Source organism: Sarcophilus harrisii, chromosome 1 (assembly GCF_902635505.1).
Source record: "Sarcophilus harrisii chromosome 1, mSarHar1.11, whole genome shotgun sequence".
NCBI classification, from domain to species: Eukaryota; Metazoa; Chordata; class Mammalia; order Dasyuromorphia; family Dasyuridae; genus Sarcophilus; species Sarcophilus harrisii.
Genome location: NC_045426.1, coordinates 43,727,493 through 43,748,788, shown reverse-complemented (window position 1 = coordinate 43,748,788; position 21,296 = coordinate 43,727,493). Strand labels below are relative to the sequence as shown.

General features: G+C 37.6%; 1 protein-coding gene across 2 annotated transcripts in view; it reads left to right on the top strand.

Moving 5' to 3' along the window:
• Nucleotides 1–21,296, top strand: part of SUMF1 (sulfatase modifying factor 1) — a 101,510-nt gene that overhangs the window by 59,778 nt on the left and 20,436 nt on the right. Inside the window, exons 7-8 of one of the 2 annotated variants that reach the window (XM_031954241.1) lie at nt 984–1,097; nt 13,353–13,436. In XM_031954241.1, coding sequence (XP_031810101.1) covers nt 984–1,097; nt 13,353–13,436 — 198 coding nt within the window. The remainder of the gene's footprint in view (nt 1–983; nt 1,098–13,352; nt 13,437–21,296) is intronic. The other variant, XM_031954248.1, reaches the window with a different exon arrangement.

Below are 21,296 nucleotides of genomic sequence, written 5' to 3'. Positions count from 1 at the left end.
CCTGATAGGATAGAGGCGACCTCTGGACCACACTTTGAGAGCTGCTGCTCTGGCCCACTGTACTCCTGTTCTTTGTTTTCATCACATGCTTTTATTCATTTTCTTGCTTCCCCAGGAATATTTGAAACCAAGAAAGTCTGAGATTCAGCCCTGTCTCTCTGAGGGTTGGTTTCATTGATTTTCCGAAGATCATAGTAATAATGTTTGAAAGACTCTAGAGAAACCTCATACAGCTATAAATATGTCAGTATCTCTTGTCCTGCTTGTTCTTTCCCCATTCTTTACTCCTAATTTGCCACTGTCAGCTTTACTTGTAGTTGTTAAGGTCCAGTTCCAAGGTGGTATCTTCCCGGAAGCCTTCCTTGATGCACAAATATGAAATGATTGTTAAATTCCATTCAAAAAGTGAGTGTATGTGATTATGTGTGTACACATACACATACATGGGCAACTAGGTGTTACAGTGGATAGAGCACTGGAAGACCTGAGTTCAAATCCTCCCTCAGATAACTTACTAGCTGGGTGACTCCGGGCAAGTCACTTAACCCCATTTGCCTCAATTTCCTCATCTGTTAAATAAGCTGGAAAAGGAAATGGAAAACCATCCCAGAACTATGTTGTTACTGAGATTAGAGGCAATTCACAGCCAAGTTTATTTTAGTTTATTTTATCTATCCTCTTCTGTTAGATGAAGTTTTATTTTATAATCAGTAATAAATTTTCCTGTTAGAAATAACTTAATTGCATTTTATACTACATAAGTATAAACTCTTTGTGGGTTTATAAATTTCCCTTGAGGGCCTCAAACTGGGAAAAGCATCTTTGTTTGCATTCATGTTTGTTGGCCAAATTGTATTTTGACTGATGAAAGGGATGTTAATTTTCACATATGAAAATCAGAGCTCTAATTTAGTACCTTTTTTTCAGCCAAATGGGTGTATGGAAACAGATGAAAATTTTAACAAATTGTTTACTTTGTATAGGTTACTGCCTTTCCTCCAAATGGGTATGGTCTGTACAACATAGTCGGGAATGCATGGGAATGGACCTCAGACTGGTGGACTATTCATCATTCTGTTGATGCAACCCATGATCCTGTGAGTATCCCTTTTTGAAGATTTGCTTTTTGCTGCACTGGCTCTGTATACTTTAGTAATCTGCCTTCTCTGGGATTTTTCTCTAGTATCAAGAAGATGTTCAGTTCAATTTAATGGCACTTGGTAGGACCTGTTATGATTAAAGCCCTGAACTAAGATCTCTGGGCTATATAAAGACTTGGTCCGCGTCCTTGAGGAGGTGAGAGTCCAATAAGAAAAAGACATAATGATTTTGTAGTGGAGCATATGATGAGTATTATAAGAGATTAGTCATGTACTTTGGAACTTGAGGCTGGAATGATAGTATCTCTTGGATTGGGGGCAGGATCCGTAACAGAGATCATTTGTTTCATAACAAATGCCATTTGAATGGGACTTTATAGTTTGAGTAGAACTTTGGTAGGCAGATCTGTGGGGATAAGGCATTCTGGGCCAAGAGGAGCACGTGAGCAAAGATAGAAAGACACGGTATATTTGGGGTACACTAAGTAATCTAGTTTGGGTGCACTAGAGAGTATGCTGAGCGTCAGTGTGGTGGAAAGGAGAGTGAGCTGACCTTGAATCCAACACAGATGAATTCTGTGACTCAGGGCAGAGTGGGTCCTATGAGGGAGGGTCCTCCTTGAAGTTGGGAAATCACAGATGGTCAATTTATTGTCACCGAAATAGTGACAGAGGTGAAGAGTGGGAGGTGGTTCTGAAAAAATTGGGCCTTGTTGTAGAGAGGCTGAAATTTCAGGCTGAATAATTTGGATTTTAGTCAAACCATAATATGGAGCCACTGAAAATTTTTGAGCAGAAGCTTTCAGTAAGTAACCTTGAGGCAAAGTAGATAGTAAACAGTTTTTAAGCACTTGTTCTTTGCCAGGCACTGTACTAAGTGCTAGGGGTACAAAGATAATAAAAAAGATAGGCCCTGCCCTCCAAGAGTGTATATTCTAGTGAGGGAAGATATACATAAAAGGGTGCGGAGAAGAGGTGAGGTTGGGAGGGGGGCAGAGAAGGTACTTGTGTGGGGGCCTGTTAATGAAGACCTGGGGCTCTTCCCAACATGGTGGCAGTAGGAGGAGCTCACCATTGGGAGACTAGGGTGAGTGAGATATTACTGGATGAGAAGACTGTAGGTCTCAATGGGAGTTCTTGGCTGGGAGATCTGTACTTCTAGGGGGTGGCTGCAGCTCAGGTGTGGCTTTGAATTTCAGAAAGACAGAATCATGGCTGGAAGAGGAATAAAACTTGGCTGGCGGGGCCTGTCCCAGAATAAAGGGACCAAGAGAAACTCACCAATGATGGAAGGGGGTTATCTGGCAGAGAGATGTTCCAGGGTGGGGAGACCTTTGTTTCACAGATAAAAGTATCTGTGTGGTTGGAAGGCAAGCACAAGGCCGCAGCCTTTTGGAATATTGTGTGTGTGTGGGGGCACTCTCTGTAAATGATGACTTAGGTGACTCTCCAGTTAATTGAAAAGGATTGTGCTCATTTAAGAAAGCTTAGCAATTTTCTAGATATAATAGGAAAGGACAGTGGATGTATTATGCACTGTTTCTGCCTGCAAGTTGCTTATGATGTGGTTGGATGCAACTGCTTTTTTACCTTGGCTCAGTCAGTAACTAAACATTTATTAGGTGCCTACTATCTACAAGGAACTGTGGGGATACAAAGAAGCACAAGACAGCCCCTGCCCTTAAGGGACTGACTAATGAGGAAGAGAACATATTAACCCCCTGCGCCCCTCTGTTCCCTAAGAGGGAGATTGGGAAGTGGAGGAGAATGAATTCTGCAGGCTGGGGGTGAGCTGCAGTCTTGTGGGCAGGTGGGAAATAGGGCGGGACTGTTCTGGCTCTGCCCTAAAGTGGAAGGTCTGGGAGGAGCTCCCAGGTGTCAGAGCGCAGGGCCCATGGGAGTGAGTTTGGTATAATATTGCAGGAAGAAAGGAAAGGAGACGCAGAATAAGTGAAGACCCTGACCATGTCTGTGGGCATGTGGGTGGGTGTATATTCACAGTCGAGGCAGCTGGGGGGCGCAGGGCAGAGATTGCTGGGCTGGGTTCCTTTGAAAATCCAAATCTGGCCTATAAAACCCATCAGCTGTGTGACCTGGTTTGCCTCAGTTTCCTTCTGTGAAATGAGCTGGGGACAGCAATGGCAAATGACTCCTGTCTTTACCAAGAAAACCCCAAATGAGGTCACGAAGAGTTGGGCATGACTGAAAATGACAGAACAACAACAAATTTACATACACATTGAAAATCCATCATTCATAGGCTGAAAACACTTTGGCATATAGATATAGTGGAATATTCTTGTGCAGCAAGAAATGATGTGAAGAGTTCAAAAATGATAAGGTTTGTATGAGCTTCTATAGAGTGAAAAAGTAACAAAAGAATGAGCACTGACTAGAACAATGTAAATAAAAAGATCTTTCCAAAAGAAATAGAACTGAATAATTGAGAAACCATTGATGGTACCAGAAAAGAAATAATGAAACACAATTTCTTTCTCATATTAGGGTAGAATGTTGTATGCATCCTCAGATGAAGTAATTATATATTTTCTTTTTGCTTTGTCACAAGGAAAGTGTTCTTCATTGACAGGGTAAAAGGAAGAATTGTCTCTCCCCTCCTTCTTACTAACACTGTTCACAAAAGACATCAATAAAGCTTTTTAAAAAGAAAACCTAATCATTAAGATTAATATCCTCAAATGTATTTCATTGTGTGAACAGACTGAAAAGTCACACACAGAACGTCCTTGAATAAGAAGCTCAGACATTCAGATAAATCCAGTTTTGGGCGTCTCTATTTCTGCTAATACTAGTTAGACAAGGAGCTAACATACTTAATTTTACATTTTGGCCTTTTAAAAATAAGAGAAATTACTGGAAAAGGAAAATAACTTCTCAGGATTTTCTCACTGGTGGGTGGGCAACTGTCATTTGCCACTCAGGAAATTTTGTAGAGGTTGTCATAACTCAGATTTTTGTGCCCCAGGCATGTTTCTTGGTGTGATTATAATTTTGCTTTCTCTACAGTGTAACACATAGGCTGTTCATGAATAATCTAAGTCTTAGATGTGCTTCCCTGGTGAAAGATGAAAAGGCTGAATCCTTCAGGAGCAGCAATGTTTAGGCTGAGGGGCATAGAGAGGTCTTCCTGAGAAGAAAATCCTCATTGGGTCTGTAGCCAGAAAACATCACTGTCCACTGGCAAGATGTAGACCCAGTGGTGATTTGCAATCAGATGAGGAGGGAGCTTTTTCCTTTATTCTCAGATAAAAAGCATCTGCAAGCTTAGAAGCAGAGCACGAACTGCAGCCTTCTGGCGTAGTGGAAATACATATCTTTGGCCATCTGGTGCCTGCCTGAGTGGGTATTAGCTTTCTGTCTATGAGTTTCTTCCCAAGGATGTGAAGAGGATCTCAATAGTCTCTGTCTTCGCCAGTCACAGATTGCTCAGTAACCGATTGGAGGTAGCTTTCTGCCTCGATTATTTCACATCTACATTTGCTTCCTCAAATGACTAGGAATGATGCCCTGGTTATGTCAAAATTTGAGACTCTAGAAACCCATCCAGCATCATGAGTATTTGAGCATCTGACACTTGTGGTCAGTGGTCATGGTCAGGGTAGGAGGGAAAAGTGGCAGAAGCAACCATTTTTAGAGTTGAGTTTTGTTTGATGAGAAATATTAGGATACAAGACATAATATCAGGCATAAATGAGATGTTTTGTTTTAGGGCCTTTTACTACCTGCAAACAAAGTTGTGCCTTTGGATCTTGACATGATTGGATGTGTTTTGGGGAGTTGATGAGTCTGTTAAAATCTGGCACCCAGAAGTGGACAAAGTACTGTACATAGGACCTCAGCTGTGTAGAGTCCAGTAGTCCTATTATTTTCTCTGATTTAAGCATGAGAATGATTGTGTAGATCAGAGGGCCCTGCAGATGGCTATTTTTCAATCTCTCATTATTAGCTTTAAAGCCGAATATCAAATAGAAAACTACATTTTCCTACTTTGTGTTTGTACAGTCGATGTTTTGAATTTTTAAAAATTCATTCTTGTCAAATGTGGACAACTCTAATTTTTAGAAAGTTTTTTCTGACATCAGATCTAAATTTTCTTGTTGAAACTTTGATCTGTTATATGGCTTTCCATAGTCTTTCCAACAACCATCATTTCCATTTTTTCTCATCTTTGCCAATTTTTAAGGCTGTGAGATAAAAGTTCAGTTTTTCTATTATTAATTTGGACTCTGGTTTGACAAAAATAAATTATTCTTTTATCAGGAAGAACAAAACAAACTAAAACTGAAAGCTACATAAATTGTAATGACCAAGGATGACCCCAAAATAAACCTCCAGGCCTCATGTAACAAAAATGATCTTCACAGGGATAATTGCATTTCTAAAAAACATATGCTAACAAGGTAGAAAAGGAGAGGATTAATGCACTGAGTATACTTTTTTCTTTTTTTTAAAGAAAAACCCCAAAAAGCATAGAAAAGATTTAAAAAATCTTTTCTTTAATCTTTAAATCTTTAATCTTTAAAATCTCATTTTGCATCAGGTCATATATGTCATTCCAGTTTTTTTCTTAAATTTTTCTGTTCATCATTTCCTTTTGTATAATAATATGACATTACATTCATCTACAGCACTTTTAAAGAACAATTAGTCCCATTACAAAAATTGATAAAGTCGTTAAACTCTTTTTTTATAAGACAAATACCCCTCTGACATCTCAGCCAGGAAAAGATAAAGAACAATAGATTAATATTATAAATAAATATTGATTAAATTTTTTTAAATGAAATCCTAACCAACGTATTGACGTAATTTATCTGAGAAATCAATGATTATAACTAAGTTGGATTTTTACCAGAGATAATACAAAGATGATACAGTGTTAGGAAACACTTTCAATCTAATCATATTAAAAACAAAACCATCCCAAACCACATGATTTTATCCTTAGATGCAGAAAAACAATTGACAAAGCCTAACTCATTTATGCTAAAAAACATACAAAGCATAGGCATGAAGGTTTTTTTTAATATTATAAAAAGTAGAATATGAAGAGAATTATCTCATTTCAACCACTCAGTCTTCAGATTAGTATTAATGTTTAATGGTTTTTGGCAAAATCCTAAAACCCAAACCAAAGCTTATATGCAATAACGATACACTCGAAGCTTTCCCAATAAGTACAGGAGGAAAGTGGAGATGTCTACTCTGCTTACTATTATTTGATATAGTTCTAGAAATTCTAGAAATAGAAATGGCAGACAAAAAAAATAAAATTAAAGAGGTAATGATAGGCAAGCAAGAGAGAAAAATATTCCATTTTCTTGATGATACGATGGTTTATCTAGAAAATCTTAGGGAGCTGGGCATGGTGGCTTATGTCTGAGATTCCCTAATACTGAGGAAGCTGAAGCTGACACATCTCTTGATCTTTAGAGTTCTAAGCTATAGTACACTAAGCTAGTTGGTGTCTATACAAAGTTTGGGATCTAGTGTAGCATTGCCCATTCAATATTTGTAGACATTGAATTACAAAATGCTCCTTGAAGAGATAAAGAACTTTCATAATTGGAGAAATATTCAATGGTTTTGTCTGGGCCATGCTAACATAATAAAAATAACATCACTTCCAAACTTAACTTATGGTTTAATGCTATATTAATCAAATTACTAAAGGGAAACTTAGTAGAACTCAATAAAATAATAACAAAATTCATATACAATAGGAAAATATATGGAATATCATTAAGAAAAATGAGAAGTATCAATGAAAGAGGAATCACACTTTCAGATCTCAGACTATATTATAAAGCAGGAGTCATCAAAACCATATGATACTAGTTAAAAATAGAAAAGTATATCAGTGAGATACACTTGACAAGGTAGAATCAGACAAATTGGAACTCAGTAATCCAATGTTTGATAGAAGTAAACTGCTAGGAAAACCTGAATTGAATTTGGCAGAAATTAGACTTAAGCCAACCTCTTACACCAGATTACACAATAAATTCAAAATGAATCTCTGACTTGAATGTTAAAGATAAAAAGATAGTTAATTTAGAAAGATAAAATAGCTAATTTTGGTTATTTCTTGAAATTGAAAAGCTGAATAAATAAAATTCATCTAGAATAAAAAGAGAAGTGATTAACTAGGAAAACATTTTACATCAAGTTTGTCAGATATGGATTTGATATACAAGATATGTAAACAACTAACAGATATATAACACAAAAAGACATTCCCTGGTGGATAAATGGTCAAAGAACAAACAATTCTGAAAAGGAAAATATGAAACTATTGATACCCTTATAAAAGAATGCGCTAAACACTCCTCACTAGCCAACAAATTGTCAGAGTCGACTAAAGATAGGAATGCTCAACACTGAATATGTTGTACAAGATACAGGCATCCTAATGAATACTTTGGTGGACCTGTGAAATAGTCCAACCATGTTGGAAAACTATTTAGAAATGTGCAAGCAAAGTAAGATGTCCACACTCTGACCCAGAAATTTCACAGCTCAGCATACTTCTCAAGGAAATCGTTGACAAAAAGCAAGTCTTATATACCAAAATATTTATAGCAGTATTTTTTAAATCAAAGTAGATGTCCATCAGGTGAGGAATAAGTAAATTTGTGGTATATGAATGTAATGAAATATTATTGTTTTATAAGAAACAATGATTGTAATGGATTATATGTAAAAAATATTATTATATAGAGAGCATGGAAAAACTTTCAAGTGATGAACAGAGAAGGACCAGAGTCAAGAAAACAATGTCTGTAATGTCTGTAATAACATAAGTGGAATAAACTAAACTACAGAACACAGTATAAGTACAAGTTGCAAAATTACAAGGAATAAGCCTAGCCTCAAAGGAGAGACATGAGGTGATACCTCTCATTACTTTGGAGATGTGTGGGGCAGGGAGAGAGGGAAGAATGTGGATAGTTGTGGTCTACAAATATGCAATATTTAAATTGATTACTTATTTTCCTCCTCCTTCCTTAATAATTTTTTCTTTAAAAAAATATATTTGCTAGCTCAGGGAGGGAGAAGGAGGGAAGCACCTGAGGAGATTTAAGTGATATAAAACAAAATAAAACAAAACAAAAAAATCAACAAAAATTTATTTTAAAAGAAAGAAAATTCATGTTACAAAATTCCAAATAAAAACTTGGGCCCAAAGAAGATATATCAGAAGACACCTTCCTCCTTTCCTTTGCAGAGATAGGTGGTAGGAAAAGTTCCTGAGTGTGGAACTTTGTGAAATTTTTTATCTTTTGATTTGGTTTTATTGATTTTTCCCTCCTCTTCCCTTTCCCCCCCTCCTCCCCTTTGTTGCAAAGAATGGTTGTCCTGGAGAAGAGAAGGAATATAAGAGGAAAGCTAGCTTATACAAAAACAAGCAATATCAATAAAAATTTATTTTAAAAAGAAAGAAAATGCAACCCCTTCCTTCCCTGAAGAGTTAAAGAACTATGCATGTGGATTGATGGTTAGTTGTCTTGAACTTTTTTCCTTTCTTGAACTGTCTTTTTTTTTTTTTTTTTTTTTTTTTTCTTTTACAATTTTTGGTACCAGGAATGGTTTACTAACTTGGAGATGGGAAGAGATATAGTCTTTAAGGATTATTAGCAAATATAAGAGTGAAAAAAAAGAGAGAGAGAGAGAAAAAAGAAAAAATAACTTAATATCTGTTGGACACTTATCTATTGAGAAATGAGAAATTTTTGTTTCAGTTCCCCCATATATGTTGATATGCAATGTAAAACTTTCTGCCATCACAGTTAATATTTGTTATAGTTTGTTTTTCTAACTAGATTTTGTTTTGTAATGTCAAACTTCTTGCCTTTTGTTTAATTTTGCCTTTTGTTGTTTTGTTTTAAAATCTTTACTGTAATAATAATTATAGAAGGTACCTCCTTTGACTTATCTCTAAATTTTTATGATGTGGTTATTTATAGTCATTTCACATATCTCGCAGCTCATTGTGGTATATCGGAAGTTGGTCCAAACCAAATTTCTGTCCAATTGCTTTCCCCCCCACATTTCTTGTCAAATATAGAATCCTTCTCCACTAGTTTATGTTCTTGGGTTTATCTTTTTGTTTGGAATTTTATAACATTAATTTTTGGCTTTTTATTGCTTCTAGTTCTTGTCTCTTTTCTCTATTGTTTCTAAGTGGTTATGGTTAGTATAGTGCATCTGGATACCTTTCCCCAGCCCCCTATTTTAAAAATGTCACAAGCAATGGGAACCTTTAAAGACATTTAAATATTTGACAGCAGTTTTTAGGGTGAAACCTTTTTAGGAATCCAGAAGGAAAATAACAGATGGAAATGAATATTGTTAATTAGGTCAGATTGGGATTGCTTTATTAACTTCAAAGCTCCAGTGCTATTTCTTTTCTCTTTAGAGGTTCTGTGATTTCCTCAGGATGGATAATTCTTTTAACAGTGAGCATTGTAAACACTTAGTACCTTGATGTTTTTTAAGAGTTAACATGGCCAGAAAACTCATTATCTCATATATGGCTACTCTGCTGATAGGCGTCTCTGGATATAACTAAATTAGTCTGACACTAGGCCCATAACCATAGAAAATCTATAGGTTTTCTAGGGTTAGAGTAAACACATTCTGCTAATTTGATCTTGAGAACCCAGTAGCCTTCCCCTTTTATTGGGACACAATGAAGAGGAACTTTTGGAGAAGATGAATTCTTATTTTCTGTTCTTCACTTACTTTTAGCAGTTTGCCTAAGTACATTATTCTCACTCCCTATGAGAATGGCTTTGTAGATGTGTTAATACGTCACAGTCACATTATAAAGGTCTAGCATCAATAAACTTACTGATGTGGTTTTTAAAAAAGAGAACAATATTTGGTAATTGTCAAATTCCCTGAGTGCTTTTAATCACTCCTAACATGTTCTTTTTTTTTTTTCTTTTTATTTTTATTTAATAGCCTTTTATTTACAGGATATATACATGGGTAACTTTACAGCATTAACAATTGCCAAACCTCTTGTTCCAATTTTTCACCTCTTACCCCCCCACCCCCTCCCCTAGATGGCAGGATGACCAGTAGATGTTAAATATATTAAAATATAACTTAGATACACAATAAGTATACATGACCAAAACATTATTTTGCTGTACAAAAAGAATCAGACTCTGGAATTATTGTACAATTAGCTTGTGAAGGAAATCAAAAATGCATGTGTGCATAAATATAGGGATTGGGAATTTAATGTAATGGTTTTTAGTCATCTCCCAGAGTTATTTCTTTAATAGCAGTTTTTGCTTTCTTTTCCAACCTGAATTAGAGACAGTTAGGTGACATGGTGCATAGGATGCTGGACCTAAAGTTAGGAGGAAGAGGAGTAAAAAGAAGAGGAGAAGGAGAAAAAGTAGTAAGAGGAGGAGTTGTAGTAGTAGTAATAATAGTAGATTAATAGCAGCAGCAGCAGCAGTAGTAGTAGCAGCAGCAGCAGTAGTAGTATTTGTAGTAGTAGCAGTAGTAGTAGTAGTAGCAGTAGTAGAGTAATAGCAACAGCAGTAATAGTAGTAGCAGCAGCAGTGGTAGAGTAATAGCAACAGCAGCAGTAGTAGTAGTAGTAGTAGTAGTAGTAGTAGTAGTAGTAGGAATAGTAGTAGTAGAGTAATAGCAACAGCAGTAATAGTAGTAGCAGCAGCAGTAGTAGAGTAATAGCAACAGCAGTAGTAGTAGTACTAGTAGTACTAGTAGTAATAGCAGTAGTAGTAGTAGTGATGGTAGTAGTAGTACTGACAGTAGTAGTAGTAATGTAGTAGTAATAATAGCAGTAATAGTAGTAGTAGGTGTGATGACCATGTATTTAAAATCAGCTGGAGTCAGGAATTCAGGTTAGGGGAAAATCTTCTATCTTTATTCTTAGTGGAGGTGAAGGGGGATTGTGATCGCAATGTGAACATCTGCGACAAGACGCCAGTCAGCAGTCTTCCCCCACCTCTCTTCCTGCCCCTCTGCCTCCACCCACCGAAATCATCATTTCCTATACAATACATCAGGATTTGCACAAAGAGTGGGCGGGGGCCATTCTTTCTCCAAGCATATATATTAATAGAGTATGGGACCTCAGTGCATCAACTCAAGCTTCAGCCCATTACAAGTAGTAGTAATAGCAGTTGTAGTAGTAATAGTGGTAGCAGCAGTGACAGTTGTAGTAGTAGTAATAGCAATAGTAGTAATAGTAGTATTAATAACAGTAGTAGTAATAATAGCAGAATTAGTAATAGCAGCAGTAGTAGTAGTGGTGGTGGCAGTAGTGACAGTAGTAGTAGTAATGTTGTAGTAATAGTAGTAATAGTAATAGCAGTAGTAGTAATAATGGTAATAGTAATAGTAGTAATAGCAGCAGTAGTAGTAGTAGTGGTAGCAGTAGTGACAGTAGTAGTAGTAGTAATGTAGTAGTAGTAGCAGTAGTAGTAATAGCAGCAGCAGTAGTAATAGTAATAACAGTAGTAGTACTAATAGTAATAGTAGTAGTAGTAATAGCAGCAGCAGCAGTAGTAGTAGTAGTAGTAGTGGCAACAGTAGTGACAGTAGTAGTAGTAATGTAGTAGGAGTAATAGCAGTAATAGTAGTAGTAGTAATAGCAGCAGTAGTAGTAGTGGTGGTGGCAGTAGTGACAGTATTAGTAGTAATGTAGTAGTAGTAATAGCAGCAGTAGTAGTAGCAGCAGCAGTAGTAGCAAAAGTAGTAGTAGTAATAGCAGTAGTAGTGGTAGCAGTAATAGCAGTAGTAGTAGCAGTAGCAGTAGTGATAGTATAATAGTAGTAGTAGTTGTAGTAGTAGTAGTCAGCAGCAGTAGTAGTAGCAGAAGTAGTAGTAGTAATAGCAATAGTAGTAGTAGCAGTAATAGCAGCAGTAGTAGTAGTAGCAGTAGTAATAGTAGTAGTAGTAATAGCAGTAGCAGTAGTAGTGGTAGTAGTAGTAGTGATAGCAGTAGTGACAGTAATAGTAGTAATGTAGTAATAGTAATAGCAGTAGTAGTAGTAATAATAGCAGTAATAGTAGTAATAGTAGTAGCAGGGACAATAGTAGTAATAGCAGTAGTAGTAGTAATTATAGCAGTAATAGTAGTAGTAATAGCAGTAGTGGTAGCAGTAGTGGTAGCAGTAGTGAGAGTAGTAGTAGTAATAATAGCAGTAATAATAGTAATAGTAATAGGAGGGACAATAGTAGTAATTACTACTACTACTAATGTAGTAGTAGTAATAGCAAAGTAATAGCAATAGTAGTAGTAATTATAGCAGTAATAGTAGTAGTAATAGCAGCAGCAGTAGTAGTAATAATAGCAGTAATAGTAGTAGTAGTAATAGCAGTAGTAATAATAGCAATAGCAGTAGTAGTAGTGTAGTAATAGTAGTAATAGCAGCAGCAGTAGTAATAATAGCAGTAATAGTAGCAGTAATAGCAGTAGTAGTAGTAGTAAATATTTTTATAACACAGTCACTGTGCTAATGGCCTTAGAAATAGTACCTCATTTGATCCTCACAATCCTAAGAGGTTCAGGATGAGGAATGATGAACGAGGAAACTGAGACAGCAATTAAGTGACTTGTCCAAGTCCACACGGCCAGAAAATGTCTGAGGCCTTTTTTGAATACAATACTTCCTGACTTGAGGATATTCGTAAAGTACTTTGCAAATCTTAATGTGCTTTAACATAAATGCTACCAATTAATATTCTTCTCTAACTTCTGATTTGTGCTGAAAGTAAAAATAGAATTCACAATGAACAATTCGTTTTATTTTTGCAAGTCTAGTTTTTCTTTTCTGTCATGAGCCTGGGGTTTAGAGAATTTCTGTTGTATAACTTGCTGGAGTTTTTAGTGAGTAGCTTGTAAACTGTTCTCTTTACATTCATTTGTTCAATATAAAGATTTTTATTAGCTCTTTCAGAGTTTATAGCTGCACAGGGAAGGAACTGCCATATGCTGCAAGGTTTGGGTCATTTTAGAAGCAGAAAATCAGCAAAATGGATTGGGACAATAGGTGGAACATCAATTGAAGACTGAATAATTTATTCCTCATACAAATAGAGCTCATCAGTCTAGTGAATTATACTTCAACATATCACATCAATTTGACTTCTATATACTTGGGATTTATTTCTTTAGTGTAAATATTATGTCCTCTTCCCAATCCCAGTGAGATTAAAAGAAGTCCATTCCTTTCTTTTCAGTGTTGGCCCTGCAAGAGTAAAGATCAGAATTCATGCCTCATGATTCTTTTCCCCATAATATTTTTTACCATCTTTTTCATTGTGGTGAGTAGTCATCTTGAATAACGTTGTATCTTGGCCAGCAAGAGACTGGTAATTAAGTGGGGAACCAGGCCACTAGTAGGTTGTGAATCCCTAGTTTTGTTTCTTTACAAAACCTGAGATTGATTTTCTTTGTTTTTATTGCACTTTTGTTCTATATAAAAAAAATTTAAAAGCTTATTGAAAAAATTTAAAAGAATAGGGGAAAGAAGCAATGCATAAAATTAACTAGTGTGTCACTCGAGTCTGATAATGTCTGCAATGTTTCCCATCTATGCTTAACCTACTTCTACAAAGAAAGGAAGGAGATATGTTTTCACCTTTATTTTATGAGAAAACTTGATTATTATAATTATTGTTTATATTTTGTTGCTTATTTACATTGTTGAAGTTTATGTATATATAAATATATGCACACACACACACACACACACACACACACGCGCGCGCTGAGGCAATTGAATTTAAATGATTTGCCCAGGGTCACACAGCTAGAAAATGTTAAATGTCTGAGACTAGATTTGAGCTCATTTCCTCCTGACTTCAGGGCTGGTACTCTATCCACTGCACTACTTAGCTCCCCCACATGTACGTACATACACACACGTTAATGTATACATATATGTATAAACCTATATATGCATGTGTGTATACACATATATGTACATATATTTAATTTTTCTTGTTCTTTCACTTTGCAGTAGTTCATATTAAGTCTTCTCTTACTCTTGAGTTCTTCATATTTATTCTTTTTTACAGAGTACTAGTATACCATCACATTCATGTATCACAGTTGGTTTAATCATCCCCAGTTGTATCACGTTAACCTGTCTCTAGACCTTTGCTTCTACAAAATTGTCACCATCAATATCTTGGTGTATATGGGACTTTTTCTGTTTTGGGGTATGTTTCTAGCAATGGGATTTCTGGCCAAATCAAAAGATTTGGCCATTCTGACACTTAGCATAATTTCCTATTCCTTTGCAAAATGTTGGGACCAAATTACAGCTTTATCAATAGTGCATTACTGAATCCCAGACTTATTTCTAGAATGCAGTGGCATTTTTGTTAATGCTTTTCTGCTTCTTGTCTATGAAACCAGTGCCAGGCTGGGAACCAGAGCAGGCAGTCCCTCCTCACCTGTGCTTCTCTGGACACTGGGCAGAGGCAGGATGGGGCAGATGGTACCTGGGGCTTACGGGCATATATTGGGCCTGCTTGCTTGCGAAGACTCTACCCCTTCACACCTCTCCCTGAACTTCCATTATCGTTTTCAGGCTTTGCCACATTAAGGACCTGCTATAGAATGTCTCTTTTTCCCTTTCCAACTGTTCTTGGAGATCTTTGGGGTGGATATTAGGGCTCCTAGGATAATTTGACAGATTTCTGTGAGGTCCAGGTCTCTAGGTTGTAGTTGTGAAGAGTAAAAACAAAAGAGCTTGGGCCTTTGAATCCTGTTTTATTTGCTTCACAAACATAATTGTCCTCCCATTCCCTGTTTGATCAGTCAGCTGTCATTCCTTCTTTTCTCTTTCACTCCTAGACATGTAAACACAAGTAGACGACCTAGCGCCAACTTGAAATGTGTGAGATGCTCTTCTTTTCTTTTGAAATGCTGAACTCTTTTATATCATACCCTTATGGCAGTGCTGTGGAGGAGGCAGGAACGACAGGTGGTTTTCATTTAAGAGAATTCTAGGAGACTTTTGTCCAGAACCTCACTGTCATTTGTAGAGCTGGGTCTGGAGTCCATGTTTCTAGATGTTGAGATGTGGGGCAGCATTGACTGGGCCCATCTTTGAAATGCAATACTGGAAATGACCATTTATGCTAACAGAATGCAGTTTTACAATGTGCTGCACACATAAGAACAGTTCTTTAAAGAAAATCTTTAATGATAAACGATATCCTAGGAGATGTGATCTGTATATCATGCTATAGTTTCTCCCAAATATATGCATCAGATTGCAGGTGAAGTTTGGTATAAAAGGGGCTTTAAGATTGTGGAAGGTCATCTCTAGAATTCTTCTTTAGTATCGCTATTTTGTCTCTCCCCTTTCTTTACTCAGTTAAATTCTTTTCAGCACTATTGATTTAAGACTTTGAATTTTAAAGCAATTAACTAATGCAGTGGTAAATGAAACACAAGTGTACTACTTTAAATGTCTATGGAGTCCTTTTTGTGAATGTCATCTCCTGTTTATTCTTTTCCCTTCCCCATAATATAAAATAAAGCCATTGGGGAAGGTCATTGTATTGATAGGGAAATTGAAACCTAGCTCTTTTGAGTTCTTCTTCTTCTTCTTTTTTTTTTTTTTTTTTTTTTTTTTTAAACTGAGCTAGCTTGGTTATTAGAGATTCCTTTGTTTACAGCACCACTGGGAACGAATAGACATATGCTAAGAAATTTGGACAACAGTTCAACAAGATGAGATCAGATTCAAAGTAGAGTACTCAGTGAAATACATATGTATATATATCCAGTACAAGCATCCAACCTGATTGAGATTCATTCATTATTCAAAAAATATTTCTCAGATGCCTGCTTTGTGCATGGAGAAATGTACAAAGATAATTAAGGCACAGTCTTACCCATGCGGAACTTGCCTTCTAGTGGAGAGGGGAAGGGAAATGATATTCCCAAATATACTTTAGCAAAATAACGACTTGTATATTAGACTGTCATGCTAGAGAAGAAGAAGCATATAGAAGAATCTCATCAGAGATGTATATGACTGGAAAAAACAGAGGATCATCATATAGTAAGGTCAACTATGTTGATTCAGTATTCCTTGTTACCCATATACTGTCAAGAAATCCAGAAGATGAGAGCCGTTCTTCCTACCCCTTGAGATGTTTGAGAGGAGATGGACAAGAGTCACAAAAAAGGAATAAAGCATGGATGAACTGAAATTTGTTTCACTGGAGAGAGAATTCACCTGGATGATCAAGGATCCATCACATTAAAAGTGGTAGAAAGTGCTTTTTGCACCAAGGAAAGATCACTTCTGATGACAATATAGGAGAGGGGGCATAAATAATGTGTTCAGTGGTCTCTTATTCCAAAAAGCTTACAAACTCATTGTTTATATCTATGTCTTTATTTAAAACACCTCTTTTGTGACATGGAAATGGACCATCTGGTAGCTTCCATCTACAAATAATTCTTCTTTTCGTGGATCCTGTCTTGATGCTCAGGGAAGGAAGTACAGAAAAACTGGTCTCTTCCATCCCAGATAATGTATCTGTTGGGTAATATGCATTGTGCTAGCCCTTGGGAATTCAAATCCAAGGACTGATCTGTAGCTCTTTTAGGTTTGCAAAGCCTTTACATGCCATCTTACTAGATCCTCTTAGAAATCCTGTGATTAATTATTGTTATCATCCACACTTTTACAGATGAGGAAACTGAGGCAGAGAGTGCTTGTCACTCACCTAGTATCCTACAATTAGTAAGTGCCTTAGACAGGATACAAATTCAGTTCTTCCTGACTCCAAGTCTACTGTTCTATCAACTATGCCCCCTAAAGAAATGACTCAACAACAAAAATGAATAGACTCTATCCTTCAACAAGTTGCATTCTCTTGCATTCAGGGAAAAAACTGGGAACAGAAAATGTGTCATTTAACCTCCTGGCCTTGGTTCTTTTTCCCAGCACCCCTCTATTATCAGATATGGGGGAAACTGGATATATTAAAGTCCCTGCCACTTGAGAGTTTGAAATTTTTTTTCCTTAACTAAAGATGCAATATAGTAATAGCTTATTGCTTTAGCCTTCCATAACTTGCTAATGGATAAGAACTGCTCAATGTGGAGACTATAAATGAAATCTTAAGTAAAAATAAATTCTAGCTATGATTTCTTTACCAAGCCATCTTCCCTCCCTCATCTCTCCAGTTCCACACTAGCTTGGAGCCATTTCTAGAATATGTAATGCAATGTTTTCCACCCTCATTATTTTGTGATATATAAATCATGGACTTATAAAGATTCTTAAAGCACATGTAATCAATAAGCTGAGACTCTTGGGGACATTGTGTTTATTGTCATGGTTGATAGTTGGTTTAGAATAAGACTGTACCTAACACGTAGCTATGGAGCAAACAGCAATTACTCTCCATTTTCAAATCCATCCTAGTTTGGTGCCCTGAAGCCATTTTTCCCCCCTGAAAATAAGTTTGCTGGGAAGTACTTTAAAATTGTAGAAACAAGTGGCAGTTGTTCAAAATTTCATTTAAAAGAAAGTCATTATCATTTGTAGGAAATGGAAAATGATTCACTTTGTATTGTTAAAGGATTCCAGTTCTCTTAATAGCTTCTTCCTACATTGTAATGTGATGGAATAAAACAGACCAGTTATTAGCAGCCAGGTGTGACATAAGATTATGTTATTTAAAAACAAACAAATCCAAACAAAACTGCCAACTCTTGGCTTAGTCATTGCACACACCTGAGCTCGAGTCTTGCATTCGTGTAGCACTAACTTGGAGGCTTTGTTTGAAAGCAGCCTTTTTCTTCCTCTCACTTACTTTCTTGGGGTCACTGTAAATTGGATGATGACCAGGGGAAGAAGTCTAAAACAACTAAATGCTCAAGAGGACCCCGAAGAGAGAAGTGACTTAAAATTCTGCTCCTAAAACCCACTTACTGTGTGACGTTGGCTGGGTAGTCTCCAGTAAAACATGGCGGTGGTCTCAGTGGCCGGTGGGTCCCTCTGACTCTACCTACATGATCCCAAGCCAAGCCTTTCAATTCTCCTGTGGAGAGCACAACTCACTAGGCTGGCCACACTGCTAAATGCCAAATGTATGCTTGCCAAAAAGATTATTTCATGGAGAACTCACAGAGGGCAAGCACTCACAAGGTGGTCAGAAAAAGCAATACAAGGACACTCTCAAGGTTCCTCTTAAGAACTTTAGAATTGGTTGTAAGATATGGAAGACACTGATCGCCCAGCATGGTGTGATGGTGTGCCCTCATCAGGGAAGGTGAGCGAAGCAGAATTGAGTTAGCTCAGAAGAAGCATGTGATGTGCAAAGTTACTATGTGACATTGGCTGGGCAAATTAGAGCGTATTTGTGTCCGACCTGGAGCAGGGCAGTCTGAGCCCGAATTGGTCAGATTGACCACAGTGCGACACGCTGCAGCTCAACTTTAACTTAGGGATGTCATTTTGGTCCACTTTGGGAATGCAGGACAACACCCCCAAGTAGGTCCATTGACCCCCATTTCTATTTGCCTTACCCCCCTCTAGCTATAGCCAATCTCAATGTCTCCCTGTGCATTCTCCTTGTCTGACCATTGACCTGGGTGAGAGTAATTTAGCTGTCCTTCCCTCTTCATCGCCAGTTCCCTCTTCATCTTCATCTTTATCATCCCTTCTCTCTACTCACAGAAATCCCTCCCTCTTTCAGATGGAGGCTAATCTGCTTCCTTGGGCCCTTGAATGTTCTTCCAAAGACCTTAGGCTGGCAATCATCACCCCTCTGTTGTCCAGCTCTGGTCTTCTCCCTTGAGTCCTTTTGATGTGTGTGTGTATGAAAGGGTAGAATTCAAACTTGTTGCAAGAGGCTTAAGAGAAGTGCAGGTTTCTCTTTCCATCTCCCCTTTTTGTTTTACAGGAAAAAACTAGAGTAAGGGCTGGATTTATGAATGAAATGTTCTGGGGAGTCTGAGGAAAGGCTTCTTACCAAGCAGACGAGCATTTTCTATGTATGTTTAGAGTTTGGGGAGTTGCCTGGGGACACTGAGTCTTGTGAAGCATTATGCTTCTAGAATGGGTCAGAAGTGGGACTATGCCTTATATACAGATAGGGCTTTGGACTTGGAGAGAAAATCTGAGTTCAAGTTGTGGCTCAGACACTTAGTTTTGTGAACTTAAGTGAGTCACTTAATGTCTTTCTGCCTCCATTTTCTCATCTGTAAAACTAACATAAAAGCACCTAGTTCTCAGAATTGGAGTGAAATCCAAATGTGATATTATGTAGCTGCTTTGCGGTGCAAGCTCATTAATATTGCATATCAAATTTTTTTTTTTTTAGGAAAGAGAAATATGGGAAAAGGCAAAAGTTGTGTTTCCTTAAAAGCTAAAGAATGTATTTTAAGCTGTCACTCACATTTGGTTTAGGGGCTTCAGTGGTTTCCATGGTATCCTCATGAATTACAGGCAGGTGTAAATTTCAGGGGGAGATGAGATATCCTAAGTGGGGAGTTTTATTGACTACATGGAAAATACGGACAGTGAGAATCCCACGGAGCCAGTGGTGGATATTAAGAGCCCTGAGAATGTCAGACCTTGCAGGGAATGCCTGGCTTTGGGGTATGACAGGCTGTGCTGTGCACAGGGAAGGGTGAGCCACCTGCCATCTCTTTGTGAAAGCTGATGGTGCTTGGGTCAGACAGGAGTTCTCTCGTCCTTTTAGCCCCAGTGAAGTCTGAAATGTGGCAGAAATGCTGTTTTCTTTTCACTAAAAAGGCAGCCTTCTGACGGGACGGGCTGGTTTTAAAGAGAATCTTGTTTGGGTTGGAAACCCAGCACTTTTCTAGAATTCAGAAACCCTATCCTGAGGTGACCACAGGAGCTGCTGAGTGGTTAGGTTAAGGGGCACCTCTTCCTCTGTTACTTTCATTTACTTCAGTTAGTTGGTCTGTTCTCTAACCAGGGGTGAGATCTGCCTCCCCCCACCCCTTTATTCTGGGCTAGCATCTGGGTCTCCTTGCCTTGTGGCCACAGTGCTGGGTGCCATCGTTTCCTGAAGCTGTGTTTGCTCCCCCTCTATCTTCAGGAACAGACGGCTTTTCTTCCTGTTTCAAAACTTGGGCCTTCTGTACTTCCCATGGAATTTCTGGCTCCAGTCTGAGGAGATGCCTCCAGCTCCTTTGTGGGGAAGAGTTTTTGAGCAGGTGCTGAGCTCCAGGCTTAATTAGATTTAGTTAACCGGTTTCCTCTTCCTCCTCTCAGGTGATCTTTGGATAGCTCAGATAGTACCCCTTCACCTAGAAAGCAGTTTTCTAGAACTTTTACAGTGGCAAAAATACTTTAAACAGACAGTAATAACAATTTCTCCAACCTCCTCCTCCACTGCCCAGTAAAAAAAGGATCTTCTCCCTCTTTCTATCTCCCTTCCTCCTCCCTCCATTTCCTTATTTTTATTTTAATAAGGTGCTGCTATGAAACCACAGCAAGACTGTTGTTTTTCTTTGACCTGAGTACGGTCAGCTGTACTATACAGCTATACTATAACTGTGGGGGATTTGTATGATCTGGCAAGTTGAAGGCATGGCCAGCCTTTGGCTACGTGCCCCAGTATGCCTTTTCTCTCAAATGGACACATATGGGCAGAGATTATATGGATCTAGAGTGAACTTTCAGATTTTTAAATTTCCCAATGCCTTTCTACAGACAAAACCCAATTTGGTATACTGAAGGTGTCTTGTTTTGTTTTGTTGTGTTTTTGCTTATTTGTTCGGTTTTGCTTGCGGCACTTTAATGCCTTGGGAAAGACATTTTGACCTTTTACCACAGGTCTGTTTGAAGTTCCTCTCACTGGATTTCAGAATAATTACTGCTGTGTGCTGAACTTGGGTTGAGCAGCCCCCATTGAAAGATTAGAAAAGCTGTATTTAAAACATTTTTCAGATGTTCCCAAGATTACTGGTTTTTCTGAGAAATGTTAGAAAGTGAGGTCTGTTTCTGTGAAATTGAAATAACAAATTTGGTCTTTCCTAAAGGTGGTTGTGGTATAGTGGTCGGAGAGCAGAAGCAACTAAAACTTCTCAAGGAGAAATATAACTCTTGTAGAATTATGATTGAAAATAGGATAGATTGAAAATCCCTCTAATGGTAACACTGTCAATTTCAG